Here is a 21,354-nt window from a genome sequence, read left to right on the forward strand (position 1 = left end):
GAGAGAGAGAGAGAGAGGGACAGACACTCTATCTCTGTTTCCTCTGAACTAGACTCTCTTAGACGATTTTGTAAAGCTGTTTGCCTCGTTTCTCCCCGGTCTCTTTCTCTGGACTGTCTTCTCTCAGCTATCTCCAGGACTAGACTGGTTAACTCTGCCTACTCTCTACCTTTTATACTCTAAGTCCCCATCAATCCTGAGCTAAGGAAAATCTACATATCCAATCCCTGATCTACCTAGGGGTGACTGACTAGTGAGTGAGCAGCTTAGAGTGTATTCTGCAAACTCATGCAGGGTTAGGTAGCATAGAGACATCTAATAACACAATTAAAGAGATATACACACATTTTACACCTTTAAAGTTATATACACACACAATTACAGCAAGTGGCTATAACAATGCTGTAGGACCCCAACTCTAGGGCACTACAGTTCCGCTCACCTAAAACTTTTCAGCCAGTTCCTGGTCATTTCTCTTGTAATTTGGATAGATTCAGACAAGCATGGTTTTCTACCCGGTGATAACCACAGCTGTATAACGGGACAAAACAAAACCACTGATCTCTATGGGATTTCTGTGGTTTCGTTTTCACCTCCTCTTTTCCCACCACCTAGTTTAACTACATGCGGGAATCATCGGGCAGCACCTGTCTTCCTGCTGTTATTTTCAAACTCCTGCACTCTGGTGCAGACGAGAAGGGATTCCCCTCGTTCAGGCGCAACTGCACTCTATGCCGCCAAGCGTACTTGCGCCTACGGCCATTTGAAAAAGCAGTCTCATGGAATCCATATGAAATTACCTGCATGAGCATCTGCACAAAACTGGAGGCACACAGAGATGCATTATTTACCTGCAGGATTCTGTAGATGTTATATTACTGATGTGATGAGCCCCAAGGCATGCAGAACTGAGGCCTAAGAAAATGCTTGGGGCTGAAGACTTACTGTAAGATACTTTATTCATTATAGAGGCTGAACTACACAATCTATGATATTAGGAAACTAATAAAAAAATTTCAATCTCTGAAACAATAAAATAGCACAAAAAGAAACCGCAAACATGAAAAACTGAGCTGGCAAATAATAGATAGGCAGTTGGAAACTGATACCTGCTGATGCTGTGAAGCCTTAACAAGCACAACATCCCCTGCAATTAAACCATTAATGGAAGTAATGCAATGTAGCATGTTATTCCGAGTGCTTATAATGCATTACCTTTCTTGTTATCTTTTACACTTCTATCTCAGCAGGCTTAAAGCCTAAAGAACAGAATTCAAACAGCATCTCCTGCTGTTCATCCTCATTACTCTACTTGACCACCCAGCGGGAATCTGTTCTTCATCTTCATGTTGAGAGAGAAGGTTCCCAGAGGTCATTAAATAAAAAAAAATTAAAGCATTAAATTAATTAAAGCGTATGTCCTAGTTTCTCTAAATATTTTCCCACTCTCAGACATGCTACAAAGAAAAGGTTGTGAAAAGTGAATCCAACCTAGTTTCGACAAGAAACATCCTCTAGGCTCAACACACTTTTTTTTACACAAAGCGAGTAAATACATGACAATTCATTAAGTTATACATTTTCCTTCATTTAGTACAAAAGGGTCAAACTTCAGTGTACCACAGCCCATCTCAGCCAAAATGATTGTCATTTGCCATTTTGATTGGACTATTGCTCTTCAGGCCTAAACAATTTGGAAAGTCCTGCAAAGTCTGTGTTAGGACTCTTTCACACATAGTTCTTTTGTAGTATTTTTGTAGCATAAAAAGTGACAGTTTAAAAAGTTCTTAAGGCTTTTTTAAAATATGATTTATAGTGGAATTTTTATTTTGTGACATCTTATACAGTTTTTTTTCTGATGTTTTTTGAAGTTCTATAGCAAAAAAGTCCATGCTCAGAGTATGCTGCCTTATGATAAAAACAATGAAAAAAAAGATTTTGTACGGTGTTAGCCAGTACAGCGAAATTTGCAAGCAAGGGAAACCATGTAATTTTGTAGATATGATACCTTTTAATGGTTAACAAAAATACATGATGTTAATGTGAGCTTCCGAACGAATGCAGGGTTCTTCTTCAGGCTTAAATGAAATAGATCCGAAGAGGCATGCATATTTATACACACATACTTCTGACAAGGAACAGAGGCACATGGATGTGATTGGTTTGCTCTTAAAGGAATACTGCAACAGAAACACAAACATTTTTAACTAGACATTGATAAGGGAGTAAAAGTGTTATGGTCCCTAAATTACTGTTGGGGGTGGGGGGATGGGGGGGCGAGGGTTGGGTCAGATGGTCATCCTTGTGTAGAGTATGGTGGAGTTTCTTTGCGGTTTTGCTTAGTACCTCTAGCTGCGGATTGTAGGTCATGTTAGTGAAATGGATATGACTCCATGTTCTATCGTATGCATAGCTATTTTGTAAGCCTGTAGCCATCTTCTGTGTCTCTTTTTACTGTATTCATTTGTTCTTTTTTAAAGGATTTATGGATATTAAATGGTTCTTTAATAAACCTTGAGTAAATCAAGATAGCTACTGTGGCCTTTAGAATGGCCGGCTGGTCAAACTGACATGTTCACATATGTTCATAAACATTCTATGTTTATCTTATTGTTTACATATACTGTTCCAAGAAGTTAATCATGTATAGTCAACTCTGCACGTGCTTGTGTTTGGCTGGCATTTTAGATGTTAAATCCTTTATCTTGTATATATTGTTTATGTTCTTTGACCAATGGTAACAAATGAATTATAATAGATTGGAATTACTGTAATTGAACATGTGACCCTATAAAAGGGTTGCTTGTCACTCAAATAAACAGATTAATCACATCTTCTGCTGTGTGATTTGAGCAGGAGAATAACCTCACCTTACCTCTAAACAATTTAATTTGGACCCCAAATTGCATATCGTATAGCAAATATTGGTTTGCACTAACAGTCACTACTAGAGATACACAATTGTTTCTTTCCTTCTCTGTGTATCGGAGTAGTTGATTCCTGGGTATCCTGGTAGCTCTGGTGATTTGGTCATCAATTGAGGTAGGATGGTAGCCATGATTTTAAAAATGTCCTTTTAAGATGGTATAGATGTTCCTCTCTATCTGTTGGGTTGGAGCAGAACCGATTGTATCTGATGGCCTGGCTGTAAACGGTGGGCTTTGTGATGTGTTTAGGGTGGAAGCTGTCCCATCTGAGGTATGTGGGCCGATCCATCGGTTTTCGGTATAGGGATGTCTGCATTGAGTTGTCTGAAATTTTTATGGTGGTGTCCAAAAAGTTGATTTCGGTATATGAGTAGCCTAATGTTAGGTTTATGGTGGGGTGGAATGCATTGAATCTCTCATGGAATTTTATTAGTTAGTGTTCGGTGTTTGTCCAGATGATTATGATGTCATTAATGTAGCGGAAGTAGGCCAGTGGTTTACTGGAGCAGGAAGGCAGAAAGTCACTCTCCAGTTTTGCCATGAAAAGGTTGGCATATTGCAGTGCCATTTTGCTGCCCATGGTGGTTCCAGTGCGTTGCAGGAATATCTATCTGCCAAAGGAGAAATAATTGTGTTTGAAGATGAATCTTGTGAGTTGTAACACGGATTCAGAGACAACCCCATTGGTCTCAAGATGTGCCTGGAAGGCAGTCAGTCCATCTTCACGTGTGATGTTGGAATGCAAGGATTCCACATCCATGGTGGCGCCATCGGGGAGGTGACCTATGGTTGATAGTTTGTTCAGTAGGTCTGTGGTGTCTTGCAAGAAGCTGGTTGTATTTCTCACCATTGGTTTGAGGACACCTTCTACCCATCCAGAGATTCCTTCAATGATATAATTGGCCTTCCTGGGTTGCCAGCTTTGTGTAGTTTTGGAAGCATGTAGAATGTTACAACCCTGGGGTTCTCCGGTATCAAGTCCAGAAGTTTTGTGGAGCCCACAGACAGGCTTCTGATGACCCTTCTCAATTCCCTCAAATATTTTTGAGTCGGGTCTTGATCCAGTTTGGTCTAGTATCTGGTGTCTGTCTGCTTCTTTCTTGTAGTCTGATGTGTTCATGACGACTATAGCACCAACCTTATCTGCAGGCTTAATGGTAATCTCCTTGTTGCTCTTAAGTGCATAGATAGGCCCTTTGCTGCATATTGATATTGAATGCTTCCCTTTCCTGCTTGTCCAATATAGTAGATTGCACCTCATGTCTAAAGGAGTATATATTTGTCCAAAGTGGGGTTGTGGCCAGAAGGGGGTGTCCAATCAGAGGTCCTCTTGCGTTTGTGTGCTTGAAAGTCCTGTTTCTCTCTTTGTCATGGAAGAACTGTAAAAATAATCCCCCCACAAAAAAAATGGTGTGATTCTGTTATTTTCCAGTTCAACCCACTTAAACATTTGTAAACCTTTTTTTAATATACAATATAATTTTGCATACATGCACTTTTTGAGCATATATTTAATTCTATAATTTTGATATGTTGTATGCCCTCCTTCCGCCTGTCTGCTACACATTGGAGACTCATCTTTATTGTACTGTAACATCTTTTTAATTGTAATGAATAAAATATAGAAAAGTTTTTTTTATGGAAGCTTTGTGTGCTGACCTATTATTTTTGGATTGATTGTGCAGCAGAGCATGTGCTGCTGGTTGTGAGATGCAGCTGTTATTTATTACATTACAACAATACTCGTAAGTTGATAAGTAGAGTTTTTTGGTGTCTGTCTTTGTGACGTGATGTTTTTTCTTTTCTTTTTCTGCATGTGAGGTCTGTGCTAGAGCCAAATTGCCTCGGCATCTCCCTGTCGGGAAGTTGCTGCCTCTACTAGTACCGGAGAGATCCTGGACAGACCTGTCATTGGATTTCATCACTGACTTACCATTTTTTGAGGAAAACATGGTTATCTGATCGCTTCAGCAAGATGTGCCATTTTGTTGCTTTGCCTGGTCTACCTAATGCTAAGAAATTAGCTAAGTGTTGCAGCCGTTCTGAGGTTTCCACCTTGCTTTCAGGCTAGACCAGGGTTTAGCAGCATTCCTACCTCTCCTGGAGCTGAGAGGTGTGGTGGTTGCAAGATTAATGTCAGTCAGCACCTGGTGCTAAGTAGCTCTGCTCCTATTTAAGCAATAATAACTGTTACTCCTGTGCTGGTCAATGATTCACTTCAGTCCTATGTTGGACAGCGTCGGAGTAACACAGAGTGGTGGAAGCTTTTCATTTGAAGCTAAGTTCTTTGCTGTTTGGTTTGGTTTTGCTTCTCCTTTTGTTCTGTGCTAGGGCCCCCAGTGAGGGACTGGTCAGTGGCCCAGGTTCGAGTGCAGGCTCCCACTTATCAGCGCGGTCGGTCTGCCGAGCAGGCAGGGCCCCCTCCCGGGTTAGGGGACGATAGGGAGAGCATTCCCCTTTAGTTTTTGTTTCCTTTTGCACAGTTGTGCCTTTGATTTATGTTATTGAGGTTGCACGTCCAGAGGATGCAACAGATTGACCAGCCCTTACCTACTCAGGGAGATTCTGTGCTGTTACTATGAATCCCCTTGAGATTTTGTCACACCAGCTTGGCACGCTGGCTGCTGAGCTCGCTGAGATAAAACAGTGACAAACTGCGCTGCAGGTTCTCAGCAAGGAACCAAAAATTGAGCTACCTGACTGTTTTTCTGGTGATAGGCAGAAATTCGGATCCTTTCGGGATGCCTGTAAGCTCTACTTTAGACTGCGTCCAGTGTCTTCAGGGGACGACGCCCAGAAGGTGAGCATTGTCATGTCCAGACTGCAGGGGGCGCCACAGGCACGGGCTTTTTCATTACCCCCAACATCTGAGGCCTTGGAGTCTGTGGATGACTTTTTTGCTGCATTGGGTCTAATCTATGACGACCCAGACAAGATATTGGTGGCTGAAGGGAATATCAGACGTTTACGACAGGGAGATTCCTCTGTCGAAGATTATTGTGCTGGGTTTCGACGTTGGGCAGCAGAAACCCAGGGGAATGACCCTGCTTTAAAGAGCCAGTTCCGTTGGGGTCTATCCAATAAAATCAAGAATATACTGGTAGGTTATCCAGTACCCCGCAGTCTTGATGAGGCCATGTCTCTGGCTATCAAAGCTGGGAGACAGATCAGGGAGAAACATCAGGAACTCTCCATAGATTCTGGCTTCTTATCAGCAGATGTGGAGGAGCCCATGCAGTTGGGGTCTCTGGCTGCCAGGGCTAGGAATGGGAACAAAGTACAGTGTAAAGGTCGATGCTTTTCCTGTAACCGCATTGGTCGCATGGCTCAGTGTTGTCCCCGTCATCATTGCCAGTCAGGACTTGATGACCGGGAGATTACTGAGGGGGCCCCTCTAGGCCATCAAATTGCCTGGATATCACCCTCCAGACTGGTGCTTCCTGCTGAGATCCTATCTGATAGTGTGGGCAGCCCCATAAGAGTCCTTCTGGATTGTGGAGCTCGTATTAATTTAATACATCGGGAGACGGTCAGACGTTTAGGCTTAGAGATGAAGGCTCTGGAGTTTCCCATTCCCGTATCCGCCATTGATGCTGCTCCACTATCGCAGCGAAGTCTGAGGTTTTGTGTGCCTAACGTCCGTTTAAAAATTGGGCTGTTCCACAGGGAGATTATAACATTATATGTCATAGAATCCCTCCCTTCGCAAGTAGTCTTGGGGCTGCCTTGGCTACGTCTACACAACCCGGTAGTAGACTGGGAGAAGGGGGACATTGTTGAATGGAGCCCTGGTTGTCTGTCCGGTTGTGTTTCTGTTGATATAGCTTCTACTCAGACAGAAGAGCTGCCAGAGGTCATCGCCGACCTCTCTGAGGGGCTTCCCCCAGTGGGGGCAGACAAATTTCCACCACACAGACAGGGAGATTGTGCTATTAAACTTCTCCCTAACTACGAGTTCCCCAGGAGCCGCATACCCCCTCCTGAGAGACTGACGCTCAAAGCTTATACCCAAGAGGGTTTTAAGATGGATCCTGAGAGGGTTCAGAAATTGAAGAAGTGTGTTGCTACGGCTCCGGCACTGGGGCAGCCGGATTCGTCTGGGCCTATTATGGCCGAGGTCCAGAGAGAGTTACGGCGAGCAGTTCAGCGGAGAAAGCGAGTTGCTAACAGTCACCGCCCAGAGGGGGCGGAATTCCGTGTTGGAGACTTGGTTTGGTTGTCTACCAGAAATATAAAACTCAAACTACCATCTGCTAAATTGGCCCGCGGTTTATCAGTCCATTTAAAATAATTGAGAAGATTAACGCGGTGGCCTTCCGGTTAGAAATTCCCAGGGCGATGAAAATTAACAATGTTTTCCCCAAATCTCTGCTCAAAAGATTCATCAATCCTGGGAATGACCCTCCACCCCCGGCTCCTGTGCTAGCAGATGGGGAGGAGCAGCTGGTAATAAGTCACATTTTGGACTCCCGTCGAGTCAAAAAATTTCACAGATCAAACCCTGGTCGTCCTGATCTTAAGGGTCCTGGGGCCCGTCCTAGAAGGGGAGGTACTGTTGTAGCCGTTCTGAGGTTTCCACCTTGCTTTCAGGCCAGACCAGGGTTTAGCAGCATTCCTACCTCTCCTGGAGCTGAGAGGTGTGGTGGTTGCAAGATTAATGTCAGTCAGCACCTGGTGCTAAGTAGCTCTGCTCCTATTTAAGCAGTGCTGTTACTCCTGTGCTGGTCAATGATTCAGTTCAGTCCTATGTTGGACAGCGTCAGAGCAACACAGAGTGGTGGAAGCTCTTCATTTGAAGCTAAGTTCTTTACTGTTTGGTTTGGTTTTGTTTCTCCTTTTGTTCTGTGCTAGGGCCCCCAGTAAGGGACTGGTCAGTGGCCCAGGTTCGAGTGCAGGCTTGCACTTATCAGCGCAGTCGGTCTGCAGAGCAGGTAGGGCCCCTCCCGGGTTAGGGGACGATAGGGAGAGCATTCCCTTTTAGTTTTTGTTTCCTTTTGCACAGTTGTGCCTTTGATTTATGTTATTGAGGTTGCACGTCCAGAGGACGCAACACTAAGTTGTTCATAGCTCATGTTGTTAGGTTACACGGGGTACCGTCTAATATTCTCTCTGATTGAAGGGTTCAGTTTGTATCTGGGTTCTGTCATTTTGTGCATTGCCAGTTATGTATACTAGTGGGGTGCCACAAGGTTCAGTATTGGGCCCCATTCTGTTCAATATATTTATCAACAACCTGATAGAGGGACTGCACAGCAAAATTTCAATATTTGCAGATGACACAAAATTATACAAAATAATTAATGCAATGGAGGACAATGTGCGGCTACAAACAGACCTAAATAAGCTAGGGGCTTGGGCAGAAAAATGGCAAATGAAGTTCAATTTTGATAAATGTAAGGTTATGCACATGGGCAGCAAGATTGGTTGTTACCAATATTCACTTAATGGGGTACCGCTAGTGAAAAGTGATATGGAAAAAGACCTGGGGGTACTAGTGGACTATAGACTAAACTGGAGTAACCAATGCCAATCAGCTGCTGCAAAGGCAAATAAAGTTTTGGGATGCATTAAAAGAGGTATAGGGGCGAAGGACGAGAACATTATCCTTCCACTATATAAGGCACTTGTCAGGCCTCACATGGAATACTGCGTACAGTTCTGGTCACCGGTGCTCAGGAAAGATGTTATGGTATTGGAGGGGGTTCAAAGAAGGGCAACTAAACTAATACATGGAATGACGGGACTGGAATACCCAGAGAGGCTATCCAAATTGGGACTATTTACTTTAGAAAAAAGAAGGTTAAGAGGTGACCAAATAACCATGTATAATTATAAGTAGGGTCAATACAAGGATCTCTCCCAGGATCTGTTTATACCCAGGACTGCAACGGTAACAAGAGGGCATCCGCTACGTTTAGAGGAAAGCAGGTTTCATCACCAACATAGAAAGGGATTCTTTACTGTTAGAGCAGCTAGACTGTGGAACTCTCTGCCTGAGGACGTAGTGATGGCAAAATCCTTAGAGGAGTTTGAAAGAGGACTAGATGTCTTTCTGGAGAGGAAGGATATTTTAAGCTATAAATCTAAGACTATTCGTTAATCCGGGTATATAGGCAGGTAGGAACTATTAGGGGTTGATCCAGGGAACAGTCTGATTGCCATTAGGGAGTCGGGAAGGAATTTTTTTCCCCAAAAGGGCTATTGGCTTCTGCTCTTGGGGTTTTTTGCCTTCCTCTGGATCAACAAAACAGGAGGCTAGACAGGCTGGACTAGATGGACATTGTCTTCATTCAGCCTTACGAACTATGTTACTATGTTACTATGTATACAGCTGTCTTCTCTCAGGATGGTAAGCGGCCGAAAAAATGGTCAGATGGAGAGGTGTAACCAGAGTCTCAAAAAGAACCTGCGATGCTTTGTTTAGAAGAATCAAGAATGCTGGGCGGGGTATTTACCCCTAGCAGTATTTGCACTGAACAGATCTTCAGAGTGTACAGGCACATCTCTTTTTTTGCAATTATAAGTTCCATACATGTTTTGGTTCATTTGCTAAATTCATGTCGGAGGTGCCTCAAGAGAATGAATTCTCAGCCAGTTTTGAGGCAGTTGTGGAGAAAGTGCAGAGAAATCTTAATAGATCGGTGAGACGCTATAACAAAATGGTGAACAGTCAGTCAGTCAGAGGGCGTTAGTTTTCAGGTGGGTCATTTGGTCTGGTAGTCTACAAGGAACATCAAGCTTAAACAACCATCTTTTAAGCTGAGTCCATGTTTTATTGGTCCTTTTAAGATCACTGAGAGCATTAACCAGGTTTCCTTTAGATTGGAGATTCCTAGATTACTAAAGATCACCGATGTGTTCTACAAGTCTTTACCGAAAAAGATGGTGAATCCCGGACTTTGGTCATCAACTCCTTCGCCAGTGTTTGGGATCTGCAATACGAGGAACTCGCTGCAGTATCTGGTGCATTGGCAAGGGTACGGTCCTGAGGAAAGGATGTGAGTTGCAGCGGTTGAGGTCAACGCACACCACTTAGTTAAAAGATTTCTTAAAAGGAATCCTGGTAAACCAGGCCCTAAGGGTTCAGAGGCACCTCCTCAGAGGGGAGATACTGTCGAGTGTGGTGCTGCACAAGAGCGTGGGGCTCTTGTGCTGCACGGACGTGACAATATGTCATTTAAAAGAAAGGATTTTTTTCTGTAATGCACATGATAATGAGGATTTGCACCCAAAATGGATCCCCCTGTTTTGACCCATGTTCAGAAACATACCCATTGTGGCCCTAATCTTGTCTCTCTATGCACGATGGGGCCCAAACTAAAAGGAGCAGCTGGTGGCTTTGAGAACAGAGATTTTGCTTGAAGGTGTTTTAGGCCCCATAGCACACTTGTAGAGCCCTTGAGCAGCCAAAATGACGGAGGACCCCCACAAATGACCCCATTTTGAAAACTAGACCCCTTAATGAATTAATCTATGGGTGTATGGCGTATTTTGATCCCACAGTTTTTGAATGAATCTAAGCAAAGCAGAAGGAAAAAATTATGATTTTCTTTTTTTTTGGCAATTACGATATTTTAAAAAGTATTTTTTGAACAGCACACATATGAATTAAGACTTGCACCCCAAAATGCATCCCCCTGTTTGTCCTGTGTTCAGAAACATACCCATTGTGGCCCTAATCTTGTGTCCATATGCACAACGGGGCTCAAACCGAAAGGATTATTAAACTTCAACCGTGTTTTAACTTTTACTTAATCGCCATTATCCATTGGATAGCGGCAATCACGTGACTAGGCCCTCAGTCAGTGTTCTAGGCTCTCGGCTGAGGAGAATTTAAATTTCCCGAGCCCTCCCCAGCTTCTGCCCTTGTGTCCGCCATTGTGCAGATGGGTGCATGCACCGAAGTTGGGGAATGGTCCGTGGATAAAGTTCCCATTAAGCAACATCGCTGGAGGCCTTAGGTAAGTAATTTCACTTCCCCTCATGGGTGAGATCTATGAGGGGAGGTAAAATTTTAACTTTTTTTTTACTTTTACGTGATCGCCGTTTTCCATTGCAAAAATCTCGATCACAGGACCCGGGAACACGTACCGCAGCCCCCCGTGAAATCTCCAGACTCTTGGCTACATATGGAAGCCAGGAGCAGGGAGATATTAGCCCCTTCCTACTCTAGGACATATATTTACGTCCTGGAGCTTCGGGGTATATTTGAAGACCTCTCTTCATACAGCACGGGCGTCAGCTGTTTATTACAGCTGACACCCGTGGGCAGTAGCTGCAATCAGCCGTGCGGCCGATTCCAGCTATAAACCCTTAAAAAGCCGCTGTCAATTCTGACAGCAGCACTTAAATCCCCTAAACGATCTTCGGGGGTCCCGTACGCCACCCCCGGGGAGATCGGGGGAGCCATGCAGGTGTCATGGCAGCCGGTGGCCTTCTGAAAGGCCCCAGGGCTGTCTTAGGCGACTGCCTATCAAGCCGTCCCCGTGGGGTGGCTTGATAGGCTGCCTGTTAATTTGCAGTATGACGTAATGCTGTAGCATTACAACATTACATCATACTGCAGGAGTGATCAAAGAAAAGTAAACAAAAGATCAAAAAAGTTTTTTCAATTGCAAAAAAAAGTAAAAGTTAAAATCACCCCTCTTTTGCCATATCTATAATTAAAAGATCTAAATCATAAAATAAAAATAAATATTTAGTATCGCCACATCCATAAAAGTCCGATGTATCAAAGTAGTACATTATTTACCCCGCACGGTGAAGGTCGTCTGAGAAAAAATGAAAGCCAGAAATGTACTTTGTCACCCCAGCTCCCAGAAAAAAAATGTAATAAAAAGCAATCAAAAAGTCTTATATATTTCAAATTGGTACTAACGGAAACTACAGGACATCTCGCAAAAAATGAGCCCTCGCTCAACTACGTCGACGGAAAAATAAAAAAGTTATTGCGTGCACAAGATGACCGCAGAAAATAATTGAAAAAAATGTCTTTGAAAAAAAACCCACAGTAGTACAGTAAAAAAAAAAACTATACAAGTTTGGTATCATAGCAATCGTACTGACCCATAGAATAAAGTTATCATGTCGTTTTTGTTGTTTGTGTGCAGTAGAAACAAGACGCTTTGAAAGATGGCGGAATGTCGTTTTTTTCCCCTTCATTTTACTGCACTTGTAATGTCCTGAAAAACTTTTAAAAAATTCTATGGTACTTTAAAAAGCACCATTGAAAACTACAACTTGTCCTGCAAAAAACAAGCCCTCATACAGCGACGTTGATGGATAAATAAAGGAGTTACGAATTTTTTTAAAGGGGGAGGAAAAACCAAAATGTAAAAAAGAGAAAAAAAAAAAAAAAGATGGCCACGTCATTAAGGGGTTAGAGTACCCTGGCAATTCGCTGCTTTTACACATGCGTCCGCTATTTTGGCGGATAAATCCAGGGGCCTTAGGTACGGAATTTTATCTCCCCTCACGGAATATGATCCGTGAGGGGAGATGAAACTTAAACTTTTTTTCTTTTTTTAAACTTGATTTTTACTTTATATGATCGAGGTTATCCATTCGATAGCAGCAATCACATGACCAGGAACCGCACACAACGGCTCCCGGTGATATGTCTCTGCTCTGGGCTACACATGCTAGGCGGGAGCCAGAGAGATTTTAAATTTCCCAGGCCGCGTGCCCTTCTTTGTAACAGACAACAAAACCTGTAAGGGACAGAAAGGAGAGTATGACTGGAGGTTATAAACTACAGAAGCTTAGTTTATAGTCTGTTACCATTGAGACACATAGCTCTGCATGCAAGCCGTAGACCAACAACCGTGAGAAAGTATGAAAATTGTTAATGAAGACTTAATGTACAGTTGCTTCAGTTATTACTTTGATAAATTGCTGCTATGAAAAAAAATGGTAGCTAAGATGTGTTGTATGTCCTGTACACAGAGACCTGAAAATACTTGCATGAGTTGGCAAAACTGCGTGTAAATGTGACCTGAGTGGGATCTAGGCTGATGTGAATATGCAGCATACAGTAAAGCCACGAGATCTCTATTAGAGGCTCACAGATTATTTGTATCACCATAATGAGTAGAGATGAGCGAACCTACTCGGCCACGCCCCTTTTCCGCCCGAGCGCCACGATTTTCGAGTACTTCCGTACTTGGGCGAAAAGATTCGGGGGGTGCCGTGGGGGAGTGGGGGGTTGCAGCGGGGAGTGGGGGGGGAGAGGGAGAGAGAGGACTCCCCCCTGTTCCCCGCTGCTACTCCCCGCTCCCCCACGCCTCCCCCTGCCCCCCGGCGCCCCCCGAATCTTTTCACCCGAATACAGGAGTACTCGAAAATCGCGGTGCTCGATCGAGTAATTACTCGAAACGAGTATGTTCATTCATCTCTAATAATGAGCAATAATGCGCAAGACAGATTTAACTCACTGTATGAATAAACACTTTGCACCTTGTTGCCAGCATTCTTACCTACCAATACATTAATAAAGCCTTCCAAGTCATTATGTAACAAACCTAAGACATACAGAGAAAATACTGTCAGCAAGTATCTCGGCTTTATCACTGAACCATCTACATGTAAAGGAGGATGATATTCCAAGGCAAAATGACTGCAGAAATACAAGCCATTCTCGTGGCTCAGGACTGCTGTAGCCCCACAGTTATGTACAATGACTGCAGAAGCTAGGAAGTTCTCGTGGACCAGGCCAGACATAGCCAAATAGTCATGCACAGTGGTAGAAGAAACCATGAGGTTCTCAGGGCCCAGGCCAGATGAAACCCCACCGTCATGTACAATGGCTGCAGAAACTATGAGGTTCTCAGGGCCCAAGCCATCTGTAGCCCCATGGTCATGTACAATGGTTGCAGGAACTATGAGGCTCTCATGGCCCAGGCTGGTTGTAGCGCCACAGTCATGTACAACGGCTGCAGAAACCATGCGGTTCTCATGGTCCAGGCCAGATGTAGCCCCATGGTCATTTACAATGGCTGCAGGAACTATGAGGTTCTCTTGGCCCAAGGCAGATGTAGCCCCATGGTTATGTACAGTGGCTGCAGGAACTATGAGGGTGGCTGAAGCCCCACAGTCATGTACAACGGCTGCAGAAACTAGAAGGCTTTCATGCCCTAGGCCATAGTCCTATAGTCATGTACATTGGCTGCAACCACTGCAACCATATGAGAGCTCGTATTCTGTACATTGGTTTCTTTCATAGGATATTGTTTATCCTGAAGTCATTAGTTCTTATCTGCATTACTATAAACTATATAGCTTTATGTCACTCCAAGCATCTTATGTTTATATTGTTATGTAGTCACTCCTATAAAAAAGGTGCTACATCTATCTCCCCCACTGCTGTATAGATACAATGTACTCTACGTACAACTAATATTCCACAGCAGCTGTGACATTCACATGTAGCAGAAATGACAGGCATGTAACAAATGTCTCAACCTGTACGGCAGAGAGGTCGGAAAAGCAGCGCACCTGCTTAGTACATGGAAAACAGTCACGTCAGTGATCACCATCTTAATTATAAATGGCATGGAAATGGTTAAATCTCACTGCATGGGAGGAGGATTTAGAAATGTAGAAAGGATGGATACCAGCAGTATGGATGACTCTTACTGAATACATAAGCACATTTCATTCTCTTTACATAATTCATAAGAGCTGTTATATAATATACTGGATAGAAGGACAGAAAGATATGATATGATATAATATGATATATATATATAGATAGATAGATAGAATGCATGGTGTACCAGCACACTTACTTGTGAGGAGCTCTTGAGCTTGAAGGTGAGCTGACACTGCTGGCTGCAGGAGGTGATATCTCCTAGCTGGGTGTCAAAAGGATCCCCTGCACTGACTGCAGACACTATAACTATGAGTGATAGCAGAAGGCTGAGGTCACAGCTCCAATGTTCGGGGGCTCCCATTCTGCAGGGTTTATATAGGATCCAGGAGCAGATGCTCAGTCAGAGAGATACACAGAGGAACAGTACTGTACAATGTCAGAACTGCTCTGACGTCATTTGTATAGTGCAAAGGACTCTGGGAGAGAGAAGGAGGGGTAGACACTGCTCCAGTGGGCGATGGAGTGAATGCTGTACATGTGTGTATCACTTGTCCTTGTACAAAGCTCTAGTAGTTATATCTGCAGTGTACTCACCATTCAACAGCTAAGAAAAATTACCAGTTACTCCTTGCCTGTTAACCCTTTCCCTGCCAGATGTTCCTGCTGGTCAAGGCATTAGAAACATTTCCAACATTACTATTTAATTTCAGAATTGTACAATTTCTCAGAAGTTCATTGTTTGCTTCTCTACCCCTTTATTTTATGAAAGAGATTGAAATGCAACATCTTTAGTTATAATTATTAGTTATATATATCTACACACAGTAAAATTAATATACCAGAATTCAATGTGACCTGATAGGTATATGATTGTAAGATATTTGGGACTCTTGGACAGACACCACTTATACCTAGCAAAGTCTTGAACATGGAGAAATATTTATTGGATAAATGGTAAAAACTATGGAAACTGCAGTTCAGTGTTTGTAAATGGAAAATAATGCACTGGGGGAGAAGTAATCCTCAGACTCATTTTATCAGATATTCTGTGTTATCCAGGACTTCAGAAGAGAAGGATTTATGGGCTTTGACCTCTGATAGATTCACAAGTAAGAAAGCGAGATGTTCAGCTGTATAGACTTATAACCAGTAGAAAGAGGGAGATTGTGATCCACTGTATAGAGCTCTGGTGAGACCACATCTGGAATATTGTGCTTAGTTCTGGAAACCTCACCTGCAGAAAGAGATTGATGAAAAACAAAAAGTCCAAAGATGGGCTATAAAAATGGTGGAAAACGTATCAGGAAAGACTAAATTGTGTTGATTTGTAGCATGGAGGAGAGAAGAGTGAGAAACATAATGGAAACATTTATATATGTTACAGGAGTAGAGAAGGGAGAGAGGGACATGATGGAAACCTTTATATATGTTACAGTAGGAGAGAAGGGGGAGGAGCACATGATGGAAACCTTTATATATGTTACAGGAGGAGAGAAGGGAGAGGAGGACATGATGGAAGCCTTTATATATGTTACAGGAGGAGAGAAGGGAGAGGAGGACATGATGGAAACCTTTATATATGTTACAGGAGGAGAGAAGAACATCATGGAAACCATTATATATGTTACAGGAGTAGAGAAGGGAGAGGAGGGACATGATGGAAACCTTTATATATGTTACAGAAGGAGAGAAGGGAGAGGAAGGACATGATGGAAACCTTGATATATGTTACAGGAGGAGAGAAGGGAGAGGAGGACAGGATGGAAACCTTTATATATTTTACAGGAGGAGAGAAGGGAGAGGAGGACAGGATGGAAATCTTTATATATTTTACAGGATGGGAGAAGGGAGAGGAGGACATGATGGAAACCTTTATATATGTTACGGGAGGGGGGACATGATGGAAACCCTTATATATGTTACAGGAGGAGAGAAGGGAGAGGAGGGACATGATGGAAACTTTTATATATGTTATCAGAGGAGAGAAGGGAGAGGAGGACATGATGTAAACCTTCATTTATGTTACAAGAGGGGAGAAGGGAGAGGAGGACATGATGTAAACTTTTATATATATATATATATATATATATATATATATATATATATATATATATTACATGAGGAGAGAAGTGGGAGGGGGGACATGATGGAAACCTTTACATATGTTACAAGAGGAGAGAAGGGAGAGGGGGGACATGCTGGAAATCTTTATATATGTTACAGGAGGAGAGAAGGGATAGGAGGGACATGATGGAAACATGTATATATGTTACATGAGGAGAGAAGTAGGAGGGGGCATGGTGGAAACCATAAATAGATAAGAAGCAGCACTGCAGAGAAAAGTTCTCACAATATCATTTTAAAAGTAAAAAATATTAATCTTTGCTGAGACATCCGAATGTAAAAATGACAGAAACGCAGAAAGCAGGCACTGGCCGAAACGTTGTGTACTGCCATTTTTACCTTTGGATGTCTCAATAAAGAGAAGTATTTTTTACTTTTGAAATGATATTGTGGAAACTTTTCTCTGAGGTGCTGCTTTTTTATCTATTTATGGATCACATTATTGGAGTCCATTGAAGTCTGGACCCTTGATTAAGCCTGCACTGCTTTCTACCTTTGCACCACCACTGCTAGTGGTCTTGTTTTGGTGTGCTGCTGTTTCCATTATGGAAATGCATCACAGAAGGGGAAATCAAGAATTAAAAACAATCACATAAAAATGGCTGTTACTTACTGACTGAGGAGTGCATATAGATGCATCCTCCTCTCACCATGCAGGTAGCTGACTACCAAATGGAGGAGCCAATGGCGTCATTAATAGGTTGCTGGTCTGCATGGTGAACTACATATATCAGAATGGTCTGGCACCCTGTATCCACTATGTGTGGGAGTTTACACCAAGCATCCACCCCCCTCATTATCAGGAGGCAGTGTGAGTGGTTGTTATATAGGTGTCCTGCACAGGTGTTATTGTCTTCTCCATTTGGTAGTCAGCTACCTGCATGGTGAGAGGAGGATACATCTATATGCACTCCTCAGTCAGTAAGTAACGGCCATTTTTCTGTGATTGTTCCATTATGGAAACCATCATATATGTTACAAGAGGTTAGAAGGGAGGATGAGGACATGATGGAAACCTTTATATATGTTACAGGAGGAGAGAAGTAGAAGGGTGTCATGATGAAAACGCTTATGTATTACAGGAGTAGAGAAGGGAGGAGGACATGATGGAAACCTTTCTATATCTTACAGGAGGAGAGAAGGAAAAGGGTGTCATGATGGAAACGTTTATATATATATTACTGGAGTAGAGAAGGAAGAGGAGGGACATGATGGAAACGTTTATACATGTTACAAGAGGGGGGAAGTGAGAGGAAGGACATGATGGAAACCTTTATATATGTTAAAGGAGAAGAGAAGGGAGAGGAGGATATGATGGAAACCTTTATACAAGTTACAGGAGGAGAGAAGGGAAAGGAGATATATGATGGAAACTGTCATATATGTTACAGGGGGAAAGAAGGGAAAGGAGGACATGATGGAGACCTATATATATATTACAGAAGAAGAGAAGGGAAAGCAGGACATGATGGAGACCTTTATACACATTACAGGAGGAGAGAAGGGAGAGGGGGCCTTTTTAACATGAGATAAGAGCACTCTGGTGTGTCCCGTTTGTTCGTTTTCCCTTCAATTTCATGCAGCATACATTCCCAAACCATTCTTTGTCTTTTTGCTGAAACTAGGAATTTTGCCACTGGAAATCACCTCCGTTTCTAGTAGCTTTTGCTTCTTGCCACATGTCGGCCATATGCATGCTTTCTACTGAAAGCCAAGTCATTTTTCTTGTTGCTTTTTTGCATGGTATATGTTCATTTGCTGATTCTATTGTAATGCTTTTAATTTCCTACCATAGTTTGTCTAGTTCTTTTTTAAAGGTATTTAACAATTAGGAACGATTCTTTACCTCTACTGCATTAGCAAGATGTACTGAGACAGTAAAACTTTAATGTTGCTGCTGTTTTTCTGCAGTTCCAGAAATGTGGCTTCTTTTGGACAACAATCAGTTGGTGGTCAGAACCGCAGTCTTCGTCTGGGAATGTTTTTCCTCATAGAACTAAACTTTTCCACTTTTGAGGGCACAAAATGTAATCAATGTGATTGCGGTAAACCCCTTTAGGAGACATACAGGTGTACAGGTAACATCAGCAGGTCGGCACTCAGATGTGATGGGATTGCTAATTCGTATGTTTTTAGGAATCCAAATTTGTTAGTTTATGCTTGAGGAAGCTTACAAACCACACACACCATTGGCTGGGATTAGATGTTGTCTGTTTATTTAATTAAACTGCAGAAGTATATATACAAAGACATTTGAAACAAGGCTAAAAGATGCCTCACTGGTATATTACAATTTAATATAATTCATTTATTATCATTGGTCATTAAAAACTCAGCAAGTGTTAGTGACATCTCTCTAGAGTCAGGACTTCTCCCAGGCTGATTTGAACTGTTTCTCATAAGTGTTTATATAAAGTTCTTATCTCTCCATTTAGTGTGTGGAAATTTGAAGTGTGATTAATTTTCTTCAATTTCTGGATCACAGGAAGATCCATGAAAGTGGTAATAGGCACTTATTGCTGCAACATTAATTCTGTGTTGCTTATTCCACAAAAAATATAAGGGAGTAACCCCTTAATTTCCGGATTGTCTATATAATGTAAGAGGGGTGGTTCGAGCTAGACTGTTATACACACAAAGTAGATAAAAGGAAAAATATTCCTCACCACCACGCTCCCCGTACTATTCAGTCTGATCATGGCAAGACTTACAAGACTATACAGCTCCTCCGCCCAGTCTCTAGCGGTAAATAAAAGAGTATATTCTATAGGAAAACAAAGCTGATTTAAAGTGAAATTTTCTTGCCTTTATTGGATTAGTGCCTCACATATCAGAGTAAAATTCGGACGCGTTTGGGTCCAACCAGGACCTTGGTCACCTTGTTGTTACAATAAACTTTACTTCCTTAAACAGCTGATAATTAACTTTTGCCTTCCTGATCCATTTCGTATTAAATGGTCATATTGATCCTTGCCCTCCTGGATGAAAATTATACATTCAACTAGGTCTAAAAACACATGTAATGCATTATAAATAGAGATGAGCGAACGTGCTCGGCCACGCCCCTTTTTCACCCGAATACCGCGATTTTCGAGTACTTCAGTACTCGGGCGAAAAAATTCGGGGGGGCGCCGTGGCGGCGCGGGGGGTTGCAGCGGGGAGTGGGGGGGAGAGGGAGAGAGAGAGGGCTCCCCCCTGTTCCCCGCTGCTACCCCCCACGCCGCCACGCCTCTCCCCGCCCCCCGGCGCACCCGAGTACTTTTCACCCGAGTAGTGAAGTACTCGAAAATCGCGGTATTCGGGCGAAAAAGGGGCGGGGCCGAGCACGTTCGCTCACCTCTAATTATAAATAACTACAGAAAAGCCTAATATTAGAATAGGGGAAATAATTGAATACATTTTTTTTGCTCAATTTATACATCTATTTTTTGTTCATTTTGATAGTTTTATATTCATTCTGTAGTGGTTTAATAACATTGAATTGAGTGCTTGAACATCCGTGAATGGGGGTTATGTATATATATACGGTTTAATCCACTTTGTATTATATAATATTATTGGAACATTACAATTTTTTGAATATTTATGAATAAGATGCATTCATCTATTTATTCAATTGTTTACCCTATTCTAATGTAAAATATGTATATGTAAGAAACAAATATGTAGAACAGAAAAATATATGTATGCAGTTGTAATGGTATATAGTACACCAAAGTAAAAAATAAAGAAAATCTTATTTACTCTCTAACATTTGTATAGATTTGGCTGATGGATATAATTGGAGCCAATCATCTGGGATGCTCTGCTCTTTCCTCAGTTTGTGACTTTCTGTGCTGTTCACCATCTTCTACATAAAATCGTGATAAAAACAGATTTAAATCTAAAAAGTATCTTCTAATAAAAAGGGTGAGAATATGAAGAGGACATATGGTATAATGATATTGGTAAAGTGTCACCCAGCTTTCTGTGTCAACTTGCCATTGACTAGGGGAAAGCTGGGCTGAACTCAATATTTATTCCCCCCTCCCTCACATCGGCAGCAACCTTTGATGCACAACAAAGTGGCAACATGGTGAAAGCCTAGATTACACTCCACCTATAGTGTCAGAACCCATGAATCCTAAATAGTTTTGGCACACTGAAACAACAGTTAATGACATTCTAATGTTTCAGTTGGTATGGGGAGATCATGTACACTGATTTGTCTGTATTTCCACAAAATTATGAAAAAGTCATGAAAGGGTGGTGAATACATGATGTATTGAAACCCACACATTAAGCCTGTCAGCGCTATCTTATTCAGGGGTTCCAGTCATAGGACTCTTCACTCAGTTCTCTTATATGGCACATGGAATGGGTCCTTGTTACGTAGCGTTTATGGATCCACTGTGTCATCCTACAGAGTGGACCCACCTGGCAGGATAGACAGCTGACATCAAGGCAAAGACTGTGCAAATGCAGGGACTTGGGTACAATGGATGAGAACGGGCCTTACCCTGAACTTAGATGGGCTAAGATATCCCTTACCTGGTGATACTTCTGAAAGTGGAGAGGTCCAGGCTGCCTTTTCTATCCTTGACTCCTAGACTTCCCTACCTACCGGGTGAGGATAGGAGTCCAGAGTCAATTGCACCAAGCTGCAGAGATATGGAAGAGTGGACATAAGGTGGGAACCAAAGACAGTCCTGTACAGAGAATAGATAGACAAAC

General features: G+C 42.4%; 1 protein-coding gene across 1 annotated transcript in view; it reads right to left on the reverse strand.

Moving 5' to 3' along the window:
• Positions 1–14,934, reverse strand: part of TMEM59L (transmembrane protein 59 like) — a 77,691-nt gene extending 62,757 nt beyond the window's left edge. Inside the window, exon 1 of the mRNA XM_066604601.1 lies at positions 14,714–14,934. Coding sequence (XP_066460698.1) covers positions 14,714–14,878 — 165 coding nt within the window. The 5' untranslated portion in view covers positions 14,879–14,934. The remainder of the gene's footprint in view (positions 1–14,713) is intronic.
• Between the last annotated feature and the right edge of the window lie 6,420 nt (positions 14,935–21,354).

This window comes from Eleutherodactylus coqui, chromosome 5 (genome assembly GCF_035609145.1).
Source record: "Eleutherodactylus coqui strain aEleCoq1 chromosome 5, aEleCoq1.hap1, whole genome shotgun sequence".
Classification (NCBI taxonomy): domain Eukaryota; kingdom Metazoa; phylum Chordata; class Amphibia; order Anura; family Eleutherodactylidae; genus Eleutherodactylus; species Eleutherodactylus coqui.